This window comes from Malaya genurostris, chromosome 1, assembly GCF_030247185.1.
Source record: "Malaya genurostris strain Urasoe2022 chromosome 1, Malgen_1.1, whole genome shotgun sequence".
Taxonomy (NCBI): domain Eukaryota; kingdom Metazoa; phylum Arthropoda; class Insecta; order Diptera; family Culicidae; genus Malaya; species Malaya genurostris.
This window is the reverse complement of record NC_080570.1, coordinates 143,429,572-143,450,709: the sequence shown is the minus strand read 5'-3', so window position 1 is coordinate 143,450,709 and position 21,138 is coordinate 143,429,572. Positions and strand designations below refer to the sequence as shown.

General features: G+C 39.6%; 1 protein-coding gene across 2 annotated transcripts; it reads left to right on the top strand.

Moving 5' to 3' along the window:
- Positions 1-850: 850 nt before the first annotated feature.
- Positions 851-11,987, top strand: LOC131426009 (high affinity copper uptake protein 1-like). 2 transcript variants are annotated; one of them, XM_058588395.1, is made up of 4 exons: positions 851-1,028; positions 1,102-1,300; positions 1,360-1,547; positions 11,560-11,987. In XM_058588395.1, exons 2-4 carry the CDS (start codon positions 1,241-1,243, stop codon positions 11,759-11,761), a joined length of 450 nt encoding a protein of 149 aa, XP_058444378.1. In that variant the 5' UTR covers positions 851-1,028; positions 1,102-1,240; the 3' UTR covers positions 11,762-11,987. The 2 variants fall into 2 exon arrangements, with proteins under 2 accessions (XP_058444378.1, XP_058444377.1); XM_058588394.1 differs by having other exon boundaries at positions 1,089-1,300.
- The last annotated feature ends 9,151 nt before the right edge of the window (positions 11,988-21,138 follow it).

The following is a 21,138-nucleotide window of genomic DNA, read 5'->3' as shown; positions in this document are numbered from 1 at the left end:
TACTGACCCAATATTTTTCAATGGATCGTATATTGCCGTTCCACGCTTAATCGTCCCATATGTATAAGAAATCCCATATATTATGGGACAACTATGCATAGAACGGCAGTATAGGACATTGTAATTTTGAGTTTATCTTTGTCCGAACGCCAGTATTCGTTGAAAAATTCAAAATTTTAATGATTGTTTGTTGTCACTCTCAAAGTGACACTCATAAATGAGTGCGCTCAATGACAGTATTCGTGTTGCTAGTTGCGACTTTTGATATTTCAGCATGATATCGTCCATGATATACAATTTGTAAATCCATTACAAATTTGGTGACATCCATGTGAGTTCTAGTCTAGCATCCATGATTTGTTGTAAGGTTTCTGGATGACATTTCGTGTTAATGACATACTTTTATATTCCATCTAGTATGTCATAACCAAGAAATTATTTCAGTGTCTTCTTCAGATATACGAAGATATTCTGAAGTGAATACATTAGTGGAATTGAAATTCGAATGTTCAAGTATTCATAGACGCGCAAACCTTTTGAAGTCGATCAAACCATCGAATTACGTCCACTTGGACCAGTCTGACCGATAGATCAATCAATGCTTATCAAAACGCGATAAGCCATAGAGCAAACGAACAAAGACTATACGCGAGTGTGTAGGCGTTGTGTACTTGACAACAGCCAAATTCCGAATGATGAACCTTAGGGTTCCTGGCGTTCGTAGTCCCCGAAAGGCGAGGGACCATTTGGCGCACGTTACCAATTGTCACACTGCACACGGCACCAAAGCTGCGCGACCGTCTTATCCTTATCAATTATAGGCATATTGATTGCCACTCGGTGCGGAGCATTTAGTGATTGTGACCGAACTGCCTTCAATACTTTCTCATGCGGTATTGGATACTGGAAGTAAGTCGATCGTATCAGTTGATAAGCGCAGCCCTTTGTACAGACATGCAGTAAACGGACTGATAAGCGAGCATTGCCTCACCAATAGCCATTGGATCCAACTTTTCTCTCCATCGGAGGTAAATTTATCTTCATCTGTTGGTGTATTGTGAGAAATCCGGTTATCAATTCTTCAATAGCTCTCTCGTACAGGTGTGCAGCGTACTTCGGTTATCAGCGATTTGATTTACTTTCTATAAAACCATGTAGCATTCAAGGGCTATTCAGGCAGTTCGTGAGACCCTTTGTCAGAATCAACTGGTTGAACTTAGGTTCCTGGTGGAACTTCGGAATGGATCACAATCATGGCGGACCGGATGATGTGGAGATGTTGTGTCCGATGCAGATGTCGGTACGTCCGGTGTTCGGCGGTTAAGTGAGATCCTACTAATGTGTGTTACGCAATTGCAGTTTCACGGTGGGAGCTGTGAAGTGATTCTGTTTCCATCCTGGGCTACCACCGAAGTGGCTCAGTTTGTGGGGGCATGGTTTGGATTCTTTCTACTGGCACTGCTGTACGAGGGACTCAAGTTTTCGAGGGAAATTCTGAGGACCAAGGAGCTCCAGACCTTAGCTTCGAGCGGTACGCGAAACATGCGGTGAGTTTAGACTTTCTAATCTATTTATGTTGTGCTGCAGAAATTTTTCAAATTGATGGTTTATAAAACCTGCTTGTCTGGTAACCCGGGTTGACAGTTCAATGCATAAGGAACTGGTCTTACAAACCAGCTGCCGTATGTTCGAGCCCCGTCCTGGAAAGATTCGTAGTGTCAGTAGAATCGTAACACTGGCCATGTAATGGTTCTGTACACTCTGAATCGGCTGCGAAGTCTGTTGAAACAGAAGATGAAATTCCACTACAGGAATGTAATACCAAGGCTTCACTTTGTCTGGTCTCAGTCAATACAGATTACGTTGTTATGATAAGAAACTACTAAGTGTTAGCATCAGGATCACATAACAGTCAATAGCATTAAATAGCGAGGACACGAACCGTTGCGTTACATTCACCTATGTCATTTTTGACAGAAGGAGTAAACAGGGAAACACAAATCATGTTTAATCTCTCAACTAGCGCACTTATTTAGTTGTACTATCTTGACAGATTCGTACAAATTGTCAATGCCGTCGGAGAAACTGTCGGACAAATATACAGTTGCATATTACGCTAAATTTACCGACAAAACCCAACCCACTCGGTGGGATTTACAACGGAGATAGAAACCAAAACAGCTTGTGAGGAATTCGGGCTACCGGCAGTTGACTGGTTGAACTCCAGCTGCTGTCAAAATTGCACTATGGCATAACCTCGTCATTCTCTTACCGCAAATTCGTTCTTACGCCATTTCTTTTATTCGACTTCATTTGAATTTCTCTTGATTTCGCAGATCATATACTTAAGATTTCTAAATACACTTTTTCGTTACTTTCTTACGATTCGAAGTGGTCCTAAAAAGAATCATTTGAATACAAAATACTTCGTTGACTTCTAATACTGTGTTATTAAAGAAGCATAAATGGTGTTGATATCCACGGTTATGTTATGTTGAACGTGAACATCATATGAAACAACAATCTTGCGTTATTTTCCTTTTGGTTTGTAGGACGATTATAGCAAACAATTATAGTAATTTCGTCACGGTTAGAATGTGTAAATTTTGCAGATGTGTAAAGGAAAGCGTAGTTCTACGTCAAAAGCCGTTTCATAGTTTACCAAGTTGCGTGATAATGGTCCAATCCACGTGTGAATGTGTTGGTGTAGCTATTTTCAGCGGACATTCGAATTGGATCAAGATAATAAATGAAAGACTAATCAGATAGCTGAAATATCAATCACAGAAAACACATAAATTAATTGTTTCCTCCTTCAGTTTTCATTGTTTCCTCCTTCCTCTTGTCATTCAAAAAGTCTCATAACATTTTTTTCATTGAGCTAATTATTTACACAAATTTAGGAAGCTGCAATAATGTCCTGATAGATTCGGTTAATTCACAAAATGCTTTAAATTTATGTCGCTTGTTCGGTAAATTTAGTGTAAAGTGTAACAACAATACCCGCTTGCATGTACCTGGCAGATTCCCCCCCAGACGCCTGGCAGCGTCTGGCAGAAGGCTTTGCCGGAATGCTGACAAACATCCGGCAAGAATCTGGTAACAATGCAACAACCGTTTTCGGCAGGAAATTTTGCCTAGCAGCTATTAACGGTTCTGTTTCTGCCGGGATTTTTTTGCCGTACAAGACTGGCAGGACCGTTTTGAATCGGTTCTTCATTTTTAGCGCCTTTGGTAGTTTTAATGAAGGGCAATAACATAGCTTTGCATTACCAAACATGATATGCAAAGCCCCTTTTTCCAAAATACCAGTGTTTTCGTTTCATTTACCTGGTCTCAAGATTCGTTTTCATTTTTTGGATGTACATGCAAGATTGACGAATATCAAGTGAAGTCGAACAGAAAAAAAAGGAAGAGCGATCTTGCAAGTTATCACGTGGTGAGAGAATGACACTTGCCAGGCTTCTGCCAGCTGTGAGAATTTCTCACAAGCGGGTACCTAAATTTAAACTATGATTATTGATTACATTTTTGCATATAAATGAGTTTTAGATCGAAATTGTTTGTGCTTGCTTCGAAAAAATTAGACAGATAGAAAAGTGTGCGGATTGTCAGTTGCGCAATTTATTCACTTATATTATGATACGTCACCTTTACGATAATTTTTCCGGAACAAAACATTTAAATGTGATCTGCCATGTCACAACTACTCAATGAGGAAACCACATTGAAGATTTAAAATAAGCCTTAAATCAGTGCAGCTGTCTCTAAGAAGAAGGAGTAAATCGAAAGTAGTGCGGTTTGATAGTTATGTCACTTTTGTGATTATATCTGCGAAACCAGAACTATTCTCTGTTAGCCTTCTAAACTTGATCCTGATGATGGCTTTAAGCAGACCCTGTCAGCTTGGAGCGAAATCAATCTTCAGTATAGGAACGCCATCGCACGCTATTACGTTCAATATATCATGTCAATTCTCGGTTGATTTTTCATTAGGGCGTATAAGCAAGTGACAGCTTCTCTTTAATCAACCTCTCTTTCGATTATTGTGATGTGATTAAAAAGATTTTCTTTGATATCACTATTCTGTTTGAAAGTCGAAAGTTTCGGGTATCATTTCATGCAAAGAGTTGAGTGATAAACGTGGAAACCGCTTGATAATTAATAGAAGAGAAAGTAAACAAAGAGAAACTGTCACTTGCTTATACGCCCTTTTGAAAAATTAACCGAGAATTGTGTGGGTGCGCAGTGCTGCTATTTTGGCGCGCATGAATTTGACATTTCTCTTCCCTACTTCTATGTACGAGATTCGATGCGGACTCACCTGAGGGCACCATGCTTGCAAAAAAGGATGTTGTCATTGATTTATTCTGGAAATGTGAGAGCTGGATATCTTGTTAACATGATGTCTTCACACTTAAATTTTATTGCTGAATCTCGGCAAAAAAATGCCGAGATTTGCACAGCCGAGAGATCGGTAATCATCTCGGCAAAATAATAATTACTGAGAATCTCGGCAATACTAAATTTGTTAACTGTCAATTATTATCGAACTTGTTAGCAGAATTTTTGCTGTTACCTCGGCAAAAGCGATTACGATCGGATAATGAATTGCCGAGTCATCAGTAATCGAACGTAGAAAAATTTTTTCGTTATTATTGTACGAAATAAATATCACAAAATCTAAGGCTAGGGAAAGGGGTATGTTTTATTGATGTCCACTTTAATGCGGTATACAAAAAAAAACCTCAAAAGAAAACATCACGGTTAAAGACAATTATTCCCAGTGCTCCTCAATGCATCTACCTGAAAATAAGAAGACTTTTGTAATATATCAACAGCAGAGTTTTTTATTTCACTTATCTTTTCTAGAAATATAAGAATCTCTTACCTTCATCCAATAGTATATTATTTTCCCGCTCCACCAGCAATGGCTACATGGTGTTTTGCACATTCGACAAGAGACATTAAATGACAAGTGTTTCACCGAGTATCAGTAAAAGCTAACACACTGTTCGAAATCTCGGCAAACAGATTTTCTGATTTCGGTATATTTGTTGTTTACTGACAATCTCAGCATTATATTTTTCCAAACTTCGGCAAAAGAACGCACTTTACCGAGATATCAGAATATTACATTAACGAATTTCGGAAAATAGCATATGCATTACTGAACAATCAGTAAAATGTCGTGTTGCCGATCTAATTCGTTATTTCATTTTGCCGAGCTCAAGAATCTGTTTTGAGTGTGTTTGCTTTAAGATAACTGAGCGAATAGAAAAAGGGCAATTTGTCGGTTACGTCACTTATATGATTAGGTTACAGAATACAGGCTCTCAGGTCCAGGGGAAACGTCCAAAATAAAGATCTAGGTCCAGAATGCGGAATCAGAATTTAGGCCCAGGTCCAGAGTTCATTATCTGTCTTCAGGTCCACTATCCGGATCCAGAACTCCGTTCTAGAATCCAGGTCCAGAATTTAGGTCCAGAATCAATGTCCACCTCCAGAATCGCGGTCTAAGATTTTGTTGCAGAATCCAGATCCATAATTCAGGTGCAAGATCCATGTCCAGAATCTAGGATCGGAATTTGGTTGCAGAATCCCTGGACTTGGTTCAAAGTCCAGATTCATAATTCAAGTGCATAATTCAGATTCAGAATCTTTCAAGTTCAAGTCCAGAATATAAATACAGGTTTAGAATCCGGATCCTGAATTGAGCTCCAGTACTAGAATCTGAATTCGCGTCCAAAATTCTGATCCAGAATCCCGATATGAAATCCTGGTCCAGAATTTAGCCAATTTACAAAGCCAATGCCCAGAATGACGGTCCTGGTTCATAATTCTGGTTGAATATCCAGGTCCATATCCAAAGTTCTGGTCTAGGATTCAGTTCAAAAATTAAAATCCACAATCTAGGTACAGAATCCATATCCAGAATCCAGGTTCAGAATTCGAGTTATGGATTCAGGTTCCAGAATTCAGGTCCAAATCCGAAATCCCGAAATGATGATTTGATTGCCAAGTTTCAGCGAAATTTTGCTGAAGTTTGACGAGCTTGAATTGTAGCAAATCCAACCAGCAAAAACTACTAGCTGACGTTTCAGTATCTCACAACTGTCAATACGAGAATCTTGTGGGTAGAATTCAGTTCCAGGAGTTCTACAGTCTAAGTTCAGAATTCGGACCCAGAATCCAGGTCCAGCTCCAGAATACCGGTTCAAAACCCGAGTTCCGAATCCAAGTTCAGTATTTCGGTTCAGTATTCAGCTCGATAATTCAGGTTCTGAATTCAAGTATAGATCTAGAGGCTAAGTCCAAAATCCATGTCCAGAATCTAAGTTCGAGATTCAGGTCCAGAATCTTGCCCACTTGTAGAATCATCATTGTAGGTCAGCTTCAGAATCAAATTTCGGAATTCAGTTTCAGGGTCTAAATTCATAATTGTGGTCCGGCCTTCCGGTCCAGAATCCAGATCCATAATTCAAATGATGAATTTAGGTTCAGAATCCAAGTCCAGTATGCATTTCCATTTAGAATCCGGATCCAGAATTGAGGTCCAGGATCAGAATCAAGGTTCTGAATCCGAGTCCAAAATTTTGATCCAGAAATTCGATCTAGAATTATGTTTCCGAATTCATGTACAGAATCTATGTCCAGAATATCGAACCAGAATACAGGTCCAGAATCTAAGCTCGGAACTCGGGTCCAGAATCCAGATTCAGAGTTCAGATATAGAATCCATTTCCAAAATTCTGGTCTAGAGTTAAGGTTCAGAATCAAGTTTAGAATACAGATCTACGTTCAAAATCCGGATTCAGAATTTCTGTTCGGAACCAGAATCCAGGCTCTGAACTCGGCTCCAGAATTCCGATCCAGGTTTCCGATCTAGAACTCAGGTTCGGAATCCACGTTCAAGTCTAGAAGCGGGGTTAAGGTCCAGAATTCATCGTTCGTCTTTCCATCCTGGAACCTTCGATATTACGAAAAACTAATAATTTTCGCGTTTTTCACCAAGTAATTGAAGTATCGCGCTGCTCGTTAGCATTTTGAGGATTGATATTTCAATACTAAATTGTTTTGTTTTTGAAGCCTTATAGCAAATTCAGTAGCTAGAAGTTCTATATGGAAGATCTATAATAGAACAGAAACTGAAACAAACGTATCCCCAGCAAGCCGTTGTAGTTTTATTTATTCGACCAGTTCTTCTGTCAAATTTAAAACTGGTCTACGACAGTGCTGTCAACTGTTTTTTTTTCCAAAAATCTGTATTTGGCGGAAAAATCTATCTGTACAATATCTCTCTCGAAAAATCAAACATAGATTTAGTGCGGAAACTGATTTTGCGACAAAAAAAAAAGGTCGCTCGACCTGGTTTACCCCTATGGAACCCAACACAAAAACTGAAAATCGGTATTTATCTCTATGAAAATTGAAATATCGGTATTTTGAGAGAGCATATCTGTATTCCTGAATCGAGTCCAAAAATCGGTATAAATACCGAGAAGTCGGTATAGTTGGCAGCGCTGGTCTACGATGCCGTTCTATTTTTTGTATATTTAAAACACGAGTAAAACACTGCTGGGGCTGCCAGTTATTCTTGTTATAAAATTCAGATTTAAACTGACATATTATGCATCTAGAACTAGAACACTACTGAATATGCGCTTAAATTGAAGAAAAGAAAAGCTAGATTTAATAAGTTTTGAATTGTTCACCCGTCTATGATTCTGACTATAGAGGTGGGCAATCCCTACATTATAAGATTCGAATGCATTACGAATCGACTAGAAATTTTTCATTTGGAAGGGCAACAACCGATATCGAATGAATTTCGCCTCTAACCGGTTGATTCGGAAATCGATTGGAAATAAGTGAGAAGGCCTACCTTAGTCAGCATCGTCCATTCCTCTATCTGGAGTATAATGAAATAACCTGACTTTCACACTAAAACATTTATAAAATGAGCGACAATTCAATGACATTTATAATGTCACTGTCAATCGGGTTGATCGAGTACCCAGAAACGAGTAGTCGATCAAGAATTCACGTTCACGAGCGGTTGAAAAGAACTAGTTCTTCTAGAAGAATGAATGAACGAGAGCTGTTAATGTTAATTCTTTATTCTTTTCAATGGAAATGGAAGTAATCGAGTCGTTTGAGAGAGTTACAGCTTAACTGCGTACTTTGGAACACTCGCAGATTTTAAGAGCAAATTCAGCAGTTGCAAGATTTATATGGGTTCCTACAGTTCTACTGTCAAATTTAACACTGGCATACGCTGCCGTTCTATTTTTTCTATATTTGAAACACAGATAAAACGCTGCTTGAACTGCCAGCTAATTTTGTTATAAATTCTAGATTAAAATTTTAAAACTGACATAAGTTATCCATCTAGAATTAGAACACTCCTGAACATGACCTTAGAGCAAATTCAGCAGCTGCGAGATTCATATGGGTGGTCTATAATATAACTGAAACTGAAACAAACGTATCCCCAGCAAGCCGTTCTACCCTATGAAATTTGTCGACCTGTATCGGTCCGATCATCGGCCCGATTATAGGACCGATTGAGCACGATATGGGGCCGATCGTAGCGCTTCCATCGGCCCGTCATCGGACAATTCTGCACCATTTGCATCAACCGCGTCGTCCTAAGAAAGCTTTATTTTTACATTATGTATCGCTAGAGAAACAGAGCGAAGGAATATCAAACAAGGCATTTTCAAGCCGACGTCTTCCCGATAGGGTGTGAAATAGTGTTAAACATTCTTTTGTTTCGATCATAGAGGCTTTAACCTTAAGGTCATTCGCCTCTTAGGGCCAGAAAAACTCTGGCCCTATGTTCGGAGTTGAAAATCCAACCCCGATATATCCCATCCTCTGTGTATAAGACATCCGCTCTCTGCTTTGGTATTTCTTCACTCTTTTGTTCTATCGATACACTATGTAAGCTTGAAACGCAGTCAAAAGCTTTCTTGCACGATGCGTCCGATGCTCGGATTTACTGGGTAGTTTTATTTATTCGACCAGTTCTTCTGTCAAATTTAAAACTGGTCTACGATGCCGTTCTATTTTTTGTATATTTGAAACACGAGTAAAACGCTGCTGGGGCTGCCAGTTTTTTTTGTTATAAAATCCAGATTTAAATTTTGTAACTGACATAAATTATGCATCTAGAACTAAAACACTCCTGAATATGCCCTTAGGGCATGTATACCAGTTCTAAATTTGACAGTAGAACTGTTCGAATAAATAAAACTAAAACGGCTACGTTTGTTTCAGTTTCAGTTATATTATAGACCACCCATAGGAATCGTGCAGCTGCTGAATTTGCTCTAAGAATATGGTAAAAGTTTGATACATTCACGATCTTTGAATGACTACACAAAAAAGAATAAATTGTTTACTACAAAATATCAGGTGTACAACTTTGCTTCCGCCGTTTTTTTTTCAAAATTAATAGCTTAATTGCGAAAAAGTGCTTACAGATGTATTATTCAAAGTATTGTCTGTCCCTAGCGACAACTTTCTCCCATCTTTCCGGCAATTTTCGGATCCTGGCTCGAAAAAAGGGGGAGAACCCACTTTTCATCACCGGTTACGATTCGATGTAAAAACCCCATACGATTTTGTATTTGAAGCAGCTGCTCACATACAAATCGACGGCCCTCGATGTCCCTCGGTTTCAACTCGTACGGTACCCAGTTTCCTTCTTTCTGAATCATGCCCAGGGCCTTGAGACGTTTTGAAATGGCTTGCTGACTCACTCCACCAAGTTTGTCTTCGACATCGAAATCACTATTTTTAAAACGTTGAAACCAATCCCGACACGGTCTTTTACTAAGAGCAGCATCACCGTAAGTTTCTGATAGCATTCGATGCGCTTCAGCTGCATTTTCCGAATTGTAACAGGAAAGTAAAACTCCCCGCAAATGGCGAGAATTGGACACATAAATAGACATTTTCGAGCGTGAATAATTCGAAAACAAGAACAACTGTCACTGAAACGGTATTATCATCCTATCGGAAAACGGCAGAAGCAAAGTTGTACACCTGATAGCTCTCATAGTTTTTTCGGAGAAACAGACAAAATTTCAGAAGAACGAAAGAAAGGTTGAACAGAACAGTCCTTTTGGTAGAACTATAAAGTTCAGAGTGGTTCTTTGAAACGAACGGTTTTGCCCATCTCTAATTTTAGACAGTAATTTTAAGCTCACAATTTGTACATATTTTATCAACTAAACTAACTGCACAGTAAGAGTCAACAAATCACTGCACCTTAGTTTAATAGTGATAATCAGTTCGAAATCTGAGGAATTCCCCTGTCAATTGACAAAAATCCCCTTACGAATGTCGAATCTTTTTTCCCGTCAAATTGGATTTTTCCAATACTTCCTGTGCGACGCAAAACTAGATCTTATCGCACGCGAATAAATCCAGTAAAATACCAAACAAAAAAATCAAAGCCTCACTCACTTTGGACGAGAGCCAGGGCCGCTCTGTGCGAGTGATTGTTCGGAATATGTGCTGGGGCCAGGCCGTGAGCTCAAGTTGGCGCCGGATGTGAGAGGTCACGTGTCTTGAAATTAAAAAACTTTTCATTACAAAGAACCAGCAAGCGAACGAGCGAAAAAACGAGTGCTCTGTGAGAGCGCGGAGGCAGATTGATGGTTCAAGTTCCGGCTTGCTAGGATCTTCACCGAGGCGACGGTGGCGAACGACAAAAGTCATCGTCCATGTGCGTGCGCGTGTGTGTGTGTGTAAGTGAGACGATGGAATGCAATAACTCGCTGATGGTTATTTATCAAATGAAAACGATTATTAATTCCCTTTTCATTCGTTTCCTCTTGTCGGGATCAAGGAGTGCGATACATAGAAAAAAAATAAAATAAAACGAGTGCCTCTCTCTAATGAGCAATCCCGGGCATGCAGGCTCAAAGCAAGTGGCAAACGTTTCGAGACACTGCACGTTGATAGAAAGTGGATACGCGGTACCACTTGTCAGCTTACTCAGGCGATGGTTGACTCTGATCCTTATGACGCTTCCGTAGTTCCCGGAGGAGGAATTATAATTGTCCCCCGCATTTGTGCCGGGGCAGGAAATTTGAATTCTTTCATCTTCCGGTGTGGCTGCTGCTGCAATCGTTTGAGCCTTTGCGTTTTCCCCTGTCAAGATTTTGCAAATCTTTGAAATAATGTGCAGGCAACGTGGCGAGATGCGTTCCTCGGTGGTTGCGTATCACACACGCACACACACACACACACACACGCTTGCTTGGATTCAGTTTTTCCTTTTGAATGAATTCGACAAAAAGAAAACACGGCAGGGAATTTTCCCTTTGAACTGAACCCTTTTTTGATGTTGAGCCACAAATCGGGGAAAAAAAACGGGTCCGTACGAAATGAGCATTAGAGCGTTGGGATGTGAGAATTTATGACACGTTCTAATGGTTTTATGGGAGGTACTCCTTAATGATTTGAGCAAATGTGACAAATGGTTGCGCTACGCTTATTACTTGGCAGACCGGTTTTAACATTCGGATTTCGGTTCCATTCCAGATATCACTTGACGAGTAAGCTTCATGTCATCCAATCGGTACTGCACTTGATCCAGGTGTCCGTGTCCTACGTGCTGATGTTGATCGTCATGACGTTCAATCTGTGGCTGTGTCTGGCCGTCGTTTCAGGAGCTGCCGTCGGTTACTACTTCTTCGGTTGGTTTCGTCAAAGCACACTGGATCCGAACGAGTGCTGTAACTGACCGGATCAAGGATCACTTGATTGAACCGTAAATTGTGAAATAGTTTAGGTTAGGTAAATACAAGCAGCGACAATCGCTTGCCAGATTTTGAGATGAAACCTCCACTTTCGTAGCTACTAAGGACAATGCACTGCTTGTGTACAGTAAATTGTAATGAACTCTAGCAACGTGCGGATAGAGATTATGGTTAGTAATGTAAATAAAAGTGTACAGAAATAGCGAAAAACATATTTCATTTGGTAAACAATCAAAACCACTCAGCGGTACAATGCAAAGCAAATATTTTGATAACTAATTTGTAACCTTATTGTTTCGTTTCACCATCCCGATACCTGGTGATAGAATTGCTGCACAAGAAGAACGGAAAAGAAAGATCGTAGGATGGAACCCAAACCCGGCTGCGGCCGGTTTTCTCTTACAAAAGGTTCCCATTGTAAGCCTTCCATTCTGTCATTGATCAGGTAAAGAAAGAAGCCATAACCATTACAAACCAACACTAAACAGTAATAATCATAAGCCTGAAAGCCTCGATCTTCTCATTGATACTTTCCCTCGAACACACGCACACACGACAAAGGAACCGTGGATCGGAAAGAAAGCCAGAAAGGTGCTACCGTATTGTCCTCGCAGCAAAAAGGGATTCTCTTCGGTTATTGTTGCCTCTATGTAGGTTTCCTTGAGACCGCGCGGCGATCCTCGTACTGCCACCCGCTGATCCTGATTATCTCATTCCTTACTCGATTTTTTTGGATGTTGTCGTTTGTAACCCGGGCTCAGCCTTCGCAAGAGATCATTTCCAAAGCAAACATGGTCCCGATGCCGCCTGCCGCCGCCCACAAAGGAAACTGCCAATGGTAATCCTCTTAGAAAGAAATTATGATCTGGCCAATATCGGATTTTCTTTCGTTTCAAAAACCCACCGACAAGACGTAAATATGGTTTGCCTTGCCTGTGTGAACTAGATCCTCGAGGCGATCCTATTGTTACCAATCGCATGCATATCACATATGCAAAGCGAGCCGATCGAATCGCCATTTGTTGTTGCGTGGCATCGAAGGCGGCTTTGACGGCTTCAAAAGGAAAAAATCGTGTTTGCATGTATGTATGTCGGTTTTGGACCTCTCGCGATCGCGATCGGTCGGCCCATATGTGACACCGAAGGAGCATCCGAAAGCAGAGCATGATTACGACGAACATGTGACAATCTGTTTCTGGTCACTGGTGAAGATCATATCCTGGTCCTCCGGGTAATGGTTGGGTGTTCAGGCGCGACGAATGCGTTCCCTTGCGGGTGTCGTCAACGTCGGCCTGCGTGACACGGAGAAAAACAAACCGAAACTTGAAAGTTAGTAGCTTGGTGACAAGAACAAAAAAAAAAATAGGTAATAAAATTTTGACAACGGAAGTTGCACATCTGATGCTTAAATCGGGTACTTTTGAAGTTAGGAATCCGTGTTCCAGGAAATGATCAACTCTTTGGGATGTGACTGAGAATGAAAGATTTCGATGGGATAAAGATTTTGGTAGAAGCTTAAGTCCGATTCTCGAGCTTGGCATAACGAAATTTTTATGCAAACAATTTTCGTTTGCGATTCGGTAAAATAATATTATGATATCTCGAAGATTTGGCATCTTGTTGCCGAAGTTTGTCATAATAATTTGATTAACTTGTCAATTACCGTGCGGTCATTTTCTCAGAGATGACTGAACTGATTTCAATAAACGTAGACTTGTTTCAAACCTATACTGTTAAGCCATTGATCAAGTTTGAAGACCAATTGGTTGTCACTGCTGGTTCCGGAGATATAATGTTATAAGTGAGGTAACCGACAAAACACATAATTCTTTAAATGATTTGATAAACTTAAGCTGGGTTTGAAGGCTTCTATTTATTTTTTGTATCAAGTTCAATGGCCAAACTGCGGTCACTTCTGGTTCCGGAGATGTAACGGTATAAGTATCCTAAACATCAAAACGCTCATTTTAGCCCTTTTTTCTCTGCTGACTGAGCCGGCTTGTTTGAGCGATATAATTGAGTTGTAAATCATGTTAGAAGATCAAATACCCGTCACTTCCGATTCCGGAGATATAATGTTATAAGTGACATAATCAAACAAAACGCGCCTTATCTTTCCGGTCAAGGTTAGGCTTGTTCGGAAACTACTATTGGGTCACTAAACAGGTTTGAAGTTACGGTTCCGGTGATATAATGATATAAGTTACATAATCGACCAATCTCGGGTTTCGAGAATTTTAGTGTCGTTCAGGACTAAATTTAGGTTGTGGATTAATTTCGAAGATCATATGGCGAACTCTTCACATTTCGAGTGACGTAATCGACAAATCAATTTTTTTCTATGCCAACAATTATTTCAGAGAGATCACGTTCAAATCTACCCACAATATCGAAATGATGGATTGAGCAATAAGTTCTTACTCGACTGTATGATTTTTCAGTGCTCGATTGGTTCAGTGATAGAATTTTTGCCTGAGTTGGGTGCTCGATCGACCCGATTGACAGTGACATTATAAATGTCATTGATATTTCGCTCATTTTATGATGGTTTAGTGTAAAAGTTGGGCGACTTACGCCATTCCATTACACTCCAGCTAGAGGAATGGATGATGCTGGCTAAGGTAGGCCTTTTTGATAATTTCCAGCGAATTTCAATAGTTTAGGCTGGAATTTTAAGAAGAACTGGCTATACTTCTGTGTATCCGAAAAACTTTAAGATTTAAATTTAATTCAGCTATATAATGTTACCGTTTAAAAATTAACTGCAAAATCGTGAAAGAATAAGAAGAAAACGAATTGGCAATTCAGTCCGCATCTTCTCACTCAATTCCGACAGATTTCTGAATCAACCGGTTGTAGGCGAAATTCATTCGGAATCGGTTGTTGCACTGGAGTTGGAATTGATTTGGAATTCCACATGATTTCCACATGGAATTCCGAATGAAAAATTTCTCGCCGTTTCGGAATTGATTCGGAAATCATTCGGATCTGATAGTGTGGGTATGAGAGTAAATTTGCCAAATTTAGTTAGAAAGCAATTGACATACACAAAGATTGCCAGAAATATGTTATGAATATGGTCTCTGATTTTGCGCAAGGATGGATTGAAAATTTCCAACATGAGGGAATTTTGCTAGATTTGCTGGCATTCATAGCAGATATTGAGTGCGGGTGAACCTGTTTGTTACGGCCTCGCGAATTTCTATAGCCTTAGGTGATAAACGACTGCAAATGACGACTAAATTGTCAGCTAAAACTTCACTGTTACCTCGGCAAATACAACTAAAAACCTAATCTCAATCCAACTACTGATGCGATAATGCCATTCTCTTGTCATCAACATATTCTTATTGAAACATCTTTTGCCTTTTTATTAGGATTTTGAAACAAAATCATTCATATAGTTAGCTGATATAAGCATGATAAGAAGACAAAAAGACAAGGAGACAAGAAGACAAGAAGACAAGAAGACAAGAAGACAAGAAGACAAGAAGACAAGAAGACAAGAAGACAAGAAGACAAGAAGACAAGAAGACAAGAAGACAAGAAGACAAGAAGACAAGAAGACAAGAAGACAAGAAGACAAGAAGACAAGAAGACAAGAAGACAAGAAGACAAAAAGACAAGAAGACAAGAAGACAAGAAAACAAGAAGACGTAACAACGTAACGTCTTCTTGTCTTCTTGTCTACTTGTCTTCTTGTCTTCTTGTCTTTTTGTCTTCTTGTCTTCTTGTCTTCTTGTCTTCTTGTCTTCTTGTCTTCTTGTCTTCTTGTCTTCTTGTCTTCTTATCTTCTTGTCTTCTTGTCTTCTTGTCTTCTTGTCTTCTTGTCTTTTTGTCTTTTTGTCTTTTTGTCTTCTTGTCTTCTTGTCTTCTTGTCTTCTTGTCTTCTTGTCTTCTTGTCTTCTTGTCTTCTTGTCTTCTTGTCTTCTTGTCTTCTTGTCTTCTTGTCTTCTTGTCTTCTTGTCTTCTTGTCTTCTTGTCTTCTTGTCTTCTTGTCTTCTTGTCTTCTTGTCTTCTTGTCTTCTTGTCTTCTTGTCTTCTTGTCTTCTTGTCTTCTTGTCTTCTTGTCTTCTTGTCCTCTTGTCTTCTTGTTTTCTTGTCTTCTTGTCTTCTTGTCTTCTTGTCTTCTTGTCTTCTTGTCTTCTTGTCTTCTTGTCTTCTTGTCTTCTTGTCTTCTTGTCTTCTTGTCTTCTTGTCCTCTTGTCTTCTTGTTTTCTTGTCTTCTTGTCTTCTTGTCTTCTTGTCTTCTTGTCTTCTTGTCTTCTTGTCTTCTTGTCTTCTTGTCTTCTTGTCTCCTTGTCTTTTTGTCTTCTTGTCCTCTTGTCTTCTTGTTTTCTTGTCTTCTTGTCTTCTTGTCTTCTTGTCTTCTTGTCTTCTTGTCTTCTTGTCTTCTTGTCTTCTTGTCTTCTTGTCTTCTTGTCTTCTTGTCTTCTTGTCTTCTTGTCTTCTTGTCTTCTTGTCTTCTTGTCTTCTTGTCTTCTTGTCTTCTTGTCTTCTTGTCTTCTTGTCTTCTTGTCTTCTTGTCTTCTTGTCTTCTTGTCCTCTTGTCTCCTTGTCTTTTTGTCTTCTTATCATGCTTATATCAGCTAACTATATGAATGATTTTGTTTCAAAATCCTAATAAAAAGGCAAAAGATGTTTCAATAAGAATATGTTGATGACAAGAGAATGGCATTATCGCATCAGTAGTTTAATTGAGATTAGGTTTCTAGTTGTATTTGCCGAGGTAACAGTGAAGTTTTAGCTGACAATTTAGTCGTGTTTTGCAGTCGTTTATCACCTAAGGCTGTAGAAATTACCGAGGCCGTAACAAACAGGATTTACCCGCATCCAATATCTGCTATGAATGCCATATTCCCGATCCGTGCCTTAGATTATAAGACAATCTAGCAAAATTCCCTCATGTTCGGAAATTTTTAATCCATCCTTGCTCGAAATCAGAGACCATATTCATACCATATTTCTGGCAGCCCTTGTGTATGTCAATTGCTTTCTAACTAAATTTAGCAACGAAACCTATATTTTGGTTAAAGGCCCCCTTGTACGCTCGTTCAACTTTACTCACATACCCACACTATCAGATCCGAATGAATTCCGAATCAACTCCGAAACGTCGAGAAATTTTTCATTCGGAATTCCATGCGGACTGATTCGTTTTCTTCTTATTCTTTCACGATTGTGAACGCTTTCGTGCTGATTATTAGTATATTTCTACATAAAAACATCATATAACTGAATATGTGAATTTAAATCTCAAAGTTTTTTGGATATACAGAACTAGTAAATAACCAGTTCTTCTTAGAATACTAGCATAAACTATTGAAATTCGCTAAAAATTAACAAAATGGTGTACCTCAGTCAGCATCATCCATGCCTCCAGCTGGATTTTTTTCTGAAATGTCATAACACATTCATAAAACGAGGGACTATTCATTGACATTTATAATGTCACTGTCAATCGGGTTGATCGAGCACCCAACTCAGGTGAAAATTCACTTTTGCTTATTTAGTTCAAATGTCAAAAACAGAGTAATAATGATTTACAAAACTGAGTAACTTCTACTCTGTTTCTAAATTGGCAATAAATTTTACTCACCGTACTTTGAAAACGTTGTGTGAGACAATTGTGAAAAACTTGATTGTAAAAGCAGGGTCGACTCTCTCACAATAACTTGACGGTTTAGTTAAAATACAGCAGACAGTGTTTTGGGACATCGAGGACAGATAATTTTCACAATTTGAGAATCGCGATGATTATCAAAGCATCGCAGTGTTTGGGGCTCGAAACGCGAGGGACTCAACGTAATCGGTGTACTTTCAAATGGTTGGTGCTCACATACCGGTGACAGATGGCTGAACGAATCGAAAGGGTTCTCACGGTTTGACATTTGCATTACGAATGTGATGATGGGAACTCAGAAGTGCAACCAATTTATCACCATTGGTGCCAGTTTCACGGAGGACCGTAGATGTGCGCCAAAAAAAGATCATGACTGTCATGTCTGGAAATTCGTTTGTGGCTTTACTGTTGTTGATTTTTCCGACCGTTTAGCTTTCGAAATTATGGAAAAAGTACCGACATATGTAACACATATTAAATGTGTAGAACAAATTTTTAGTTACAGTTCGCTTTAGACATTAAAGATGAATTTAAAATCTAACAAACGTTAAGTTACACTAACACAGTCTATTTCTGGGGTAGAAAAAGGCCTTCCACTTGAGTTAATAGATCAAAGCGCCTCTTTGAAACTTTTCGGCTGAATGCTCAATTGCTACGTGGATAAGGGATAATCAGTCCAATTCCGAAGCAATATAGTATAATCCCAATATGAATTGAATGATGAAAAAATTACCTAATTATGACTATTCCCTTTGCTATTTGTGCAAACACGCCACTTAACGGTTGTTGATTTCCTATCATACACGGTCGCCCAGTAGGGTGAGATCTGAGAACATTCGACACGTTAGAAGAACAAAGTATCTTTCAGTGTACACGTGCGGAATACCTCTCACCACCGCCTACTACGATGAATGGCAGATAACGGCGACACTCAGACCGCACCCCCGAAAAACACGTGCTTCCACACTCCACACGCATTAAGTTCCAATCGAGACAGGTATGACGATTGACTAATTTGAATTCAGTTTCAACATTCAAAACGGAAAATATGCGTGGATCCTTTTTCCCCCTGCTGGGCTTATCGGTTACCATGGGTTTCCGAGGCAGGGAAAATGGCAATCACGACGCCTACTGTGCACTGCGGATGAAATATATTTATAATCGTTCCGGACCAGGGATCCGAGCAGGTTTCCTTTTCTTCAAATAGTGTTCAACTGTCAGCCAGAAACCGTGTCCGGATTAGATCGAATCGGTCCTCAGCCTAGGAAGAGAACATCCTGCCCGTTGTTCTGTTCCGATGCGAGGGTGTTTCCAGGCGATAGAAGCAATAAAAGCATAATCGAAGCGATATTTCTGATTATGGACGAGCGATAACGAACACTGGTGCCCCTTCGTCTGTTGCGACAGTACTCCGACAGTCCGCTCCTATCCGGAGATATTCGCTTCGATTTGAGCAGTGAAGAGTGAGCTGGTTGTAATCAGTGCAGAAAATAACTCAATAATAATAGTAATCATAATGGTTTTACGCGCACCGCCCGGGGTTTTCTCTTGTGCTTTTTTATTCTCGTTCGAAGCTAAGCGACAGGGGAGAGAATCATCCGCGAAACTGGTCCTTTTCGGATTGTCCCTTGCTTGCCGTGTAAGCTTGTTATTACTGTAGCACGCAATTACCCACCTCCCGGCGCTGTGCCTTGAAAGGACAGTCCACGGTGTGGAAATCTCTCCTGGTACTGGTACTGGTCTAGGAGCATCCGCAGCTATTGTCCGGGGACCACCAAACAGAGGAAACACAGGAGGTTCACCGAAATTACACGGGACAGTTAATGAAACTGTAATTTAATTCAATCAGGAACTATTCCCGAGCACACAGTTGAATGCTGCGGAAACCATGGGGAGTTGACAATTGCAGCCTGCCGACAGATGGTTTGCGGAATTATCAATCACGCAGACTGACTGAGGGAATGGATTTTGAGTGGAAATTGTTTATAAAAAATTCGTACACTTTTGGTTTTTTGTAAGTAATTTAGCTCAGGTCAAGTTTGTTTATTTGAGAATTACAAGTAAAGTGAATCATCAACTTCTAGTCTGCTTCATCCAATTTCATTTAATAAATTTCATTGGCAAAGTACTTAAGAGTAGCTCTAAAATTGTTAACCAAAATGTTGGCGATTTCTTAAGTTTTGAATTGGATTTGACAGAATGGCAACGATAAAAATGTTTTTTTTTCAATAAACAGCTGTCATCACTTTCCATCTTACATAATCAGTTCCGAATCATATCCAAGTTAGCGAAAATTCCATGTGGAATTCAGTAAGAATTCCTAAACATTGTGAACTCCAGTACATCAAGCGATTCCGAATGAATTTCGCTCATTTCGCTTTGTTTTGGATATCTTTGGAATTGAGTGCGAAATAGCGAACGGAATGATCACTCAGATTCTTATTATTATTCTCCAATTTTGCTCCATTTTTACTGATTTTTGTTTGAGTTCGGACTGAAAATTTAGAGTTTAGTAAATCAAATATATATAACTAGATGAAGACTTTTTTTCAATTTCAATGTAGACTACTGAAATTTACGAAAATTCATCAAAACGACCTACCTTAATCTGCATCGTCCATTCCTCCAGGCCCCACACGGCTGCCAGGGCCGATTCAATGACGAATATAAAAAAACTGACAACTGACAATCTCTTAGAAAATTAGTTTAGATTATTATGTGAAAATTTAAGAATGATTCATTGACTTTCTATCCTATAAGTCTATCCTGGCAATGTCTAGATAATTTAATTTAAATGCGATTAGTGCATAAAAACATAGGTATTGTCGCGATAAAAATTAAGTGAATGTTATTTTTGTGAAGGTAAGTCAATTTTTATGCGCACGCCTTTTCGGTATGTGGATAATATCGAGTTTTTTTTTAATAAAATTTTTATTCAGGCCAATTTGCGTACAAGCTTTACGTGGCCGAATGAGCCATGTTTTTATTAGATAAAATAATTTTTTTACCGTTGGATCTCGTTGTCACCCTTTTTCTAGGGGGAGAGGAGTTTCCATTTTTATCTTGCGATGAGTGAGGGGCACTTTGTTCGTGGCTTGTCTCGTCCTCCATTGCCGCATCGGTGGTATCTCTGTTGGTTTCCGTTTTTTCTTCGTTTTCCTTGTGATTCGCATTCTTGGGTTGGTTGTTAGTTGCTGTAGACGCGCCTTGTTGCGCATTAATTGCAGTTGTTGGTGGGTTTGATGGTACAACAGGAGTACTGCGCTCACTAGTTTCCGTTGTTGGGCGGTTGTCCTTATTTTTGTTTAAAGATGTCCTTTTTGCAGTTTCAGTGCAAGGTTTGCCGTAGTGTGCAGGTTGTTCACAAAACTGACATGTAACCAGTTGATTTTCATACGTAATCAGCGTTTTACACGGATGTATCCCGTCTTGATCACAAATGATGTAAGATGGAATTGCTTTACGTAGTTGCATACGTACTACTCGCACGCCATTCCGGATACCCGGAAAAAAATTCCGCCATACTTCCCTTTCGATGGAAAGAACTTCACCGTACTGCGACATACATTCCCGAACATACCCCTCGCTGGTCTGCGGGGGAAGGTCATGCACGCGTACTTCTATGGCATTGTCCACCATGTACACAGGGATTTTATATTTAACATTGTCATGATCAATACTGTGCACCCCGTTATTAACCGAAGCAAATGCAATTGCATCTTTTTCACGTTTGAACAT

Coding starts and splice junctions, on each gene's coding strand:
- LOC131426009 (XM_058588395.1), top strand. CDS start 1,241: ATGGATCACAATCATGGCGGACCGGATGATGTGGAGATGTTGTGTCCG. Junction 1,301..1,359: donor TGTGTCCGATGCAGATGTCG/GTACGTCCGGTG, acceptor ACGCAATTGCAG/TTTCACGGTGGGAGCTGTGA. Junction 1,548..11,559: donor AGCGGTACGCGAAACATGCG/GTGAGTTTAGAC, acceptor GTTCCATTCCAG/ATATCACTTGACGAGTAAGC.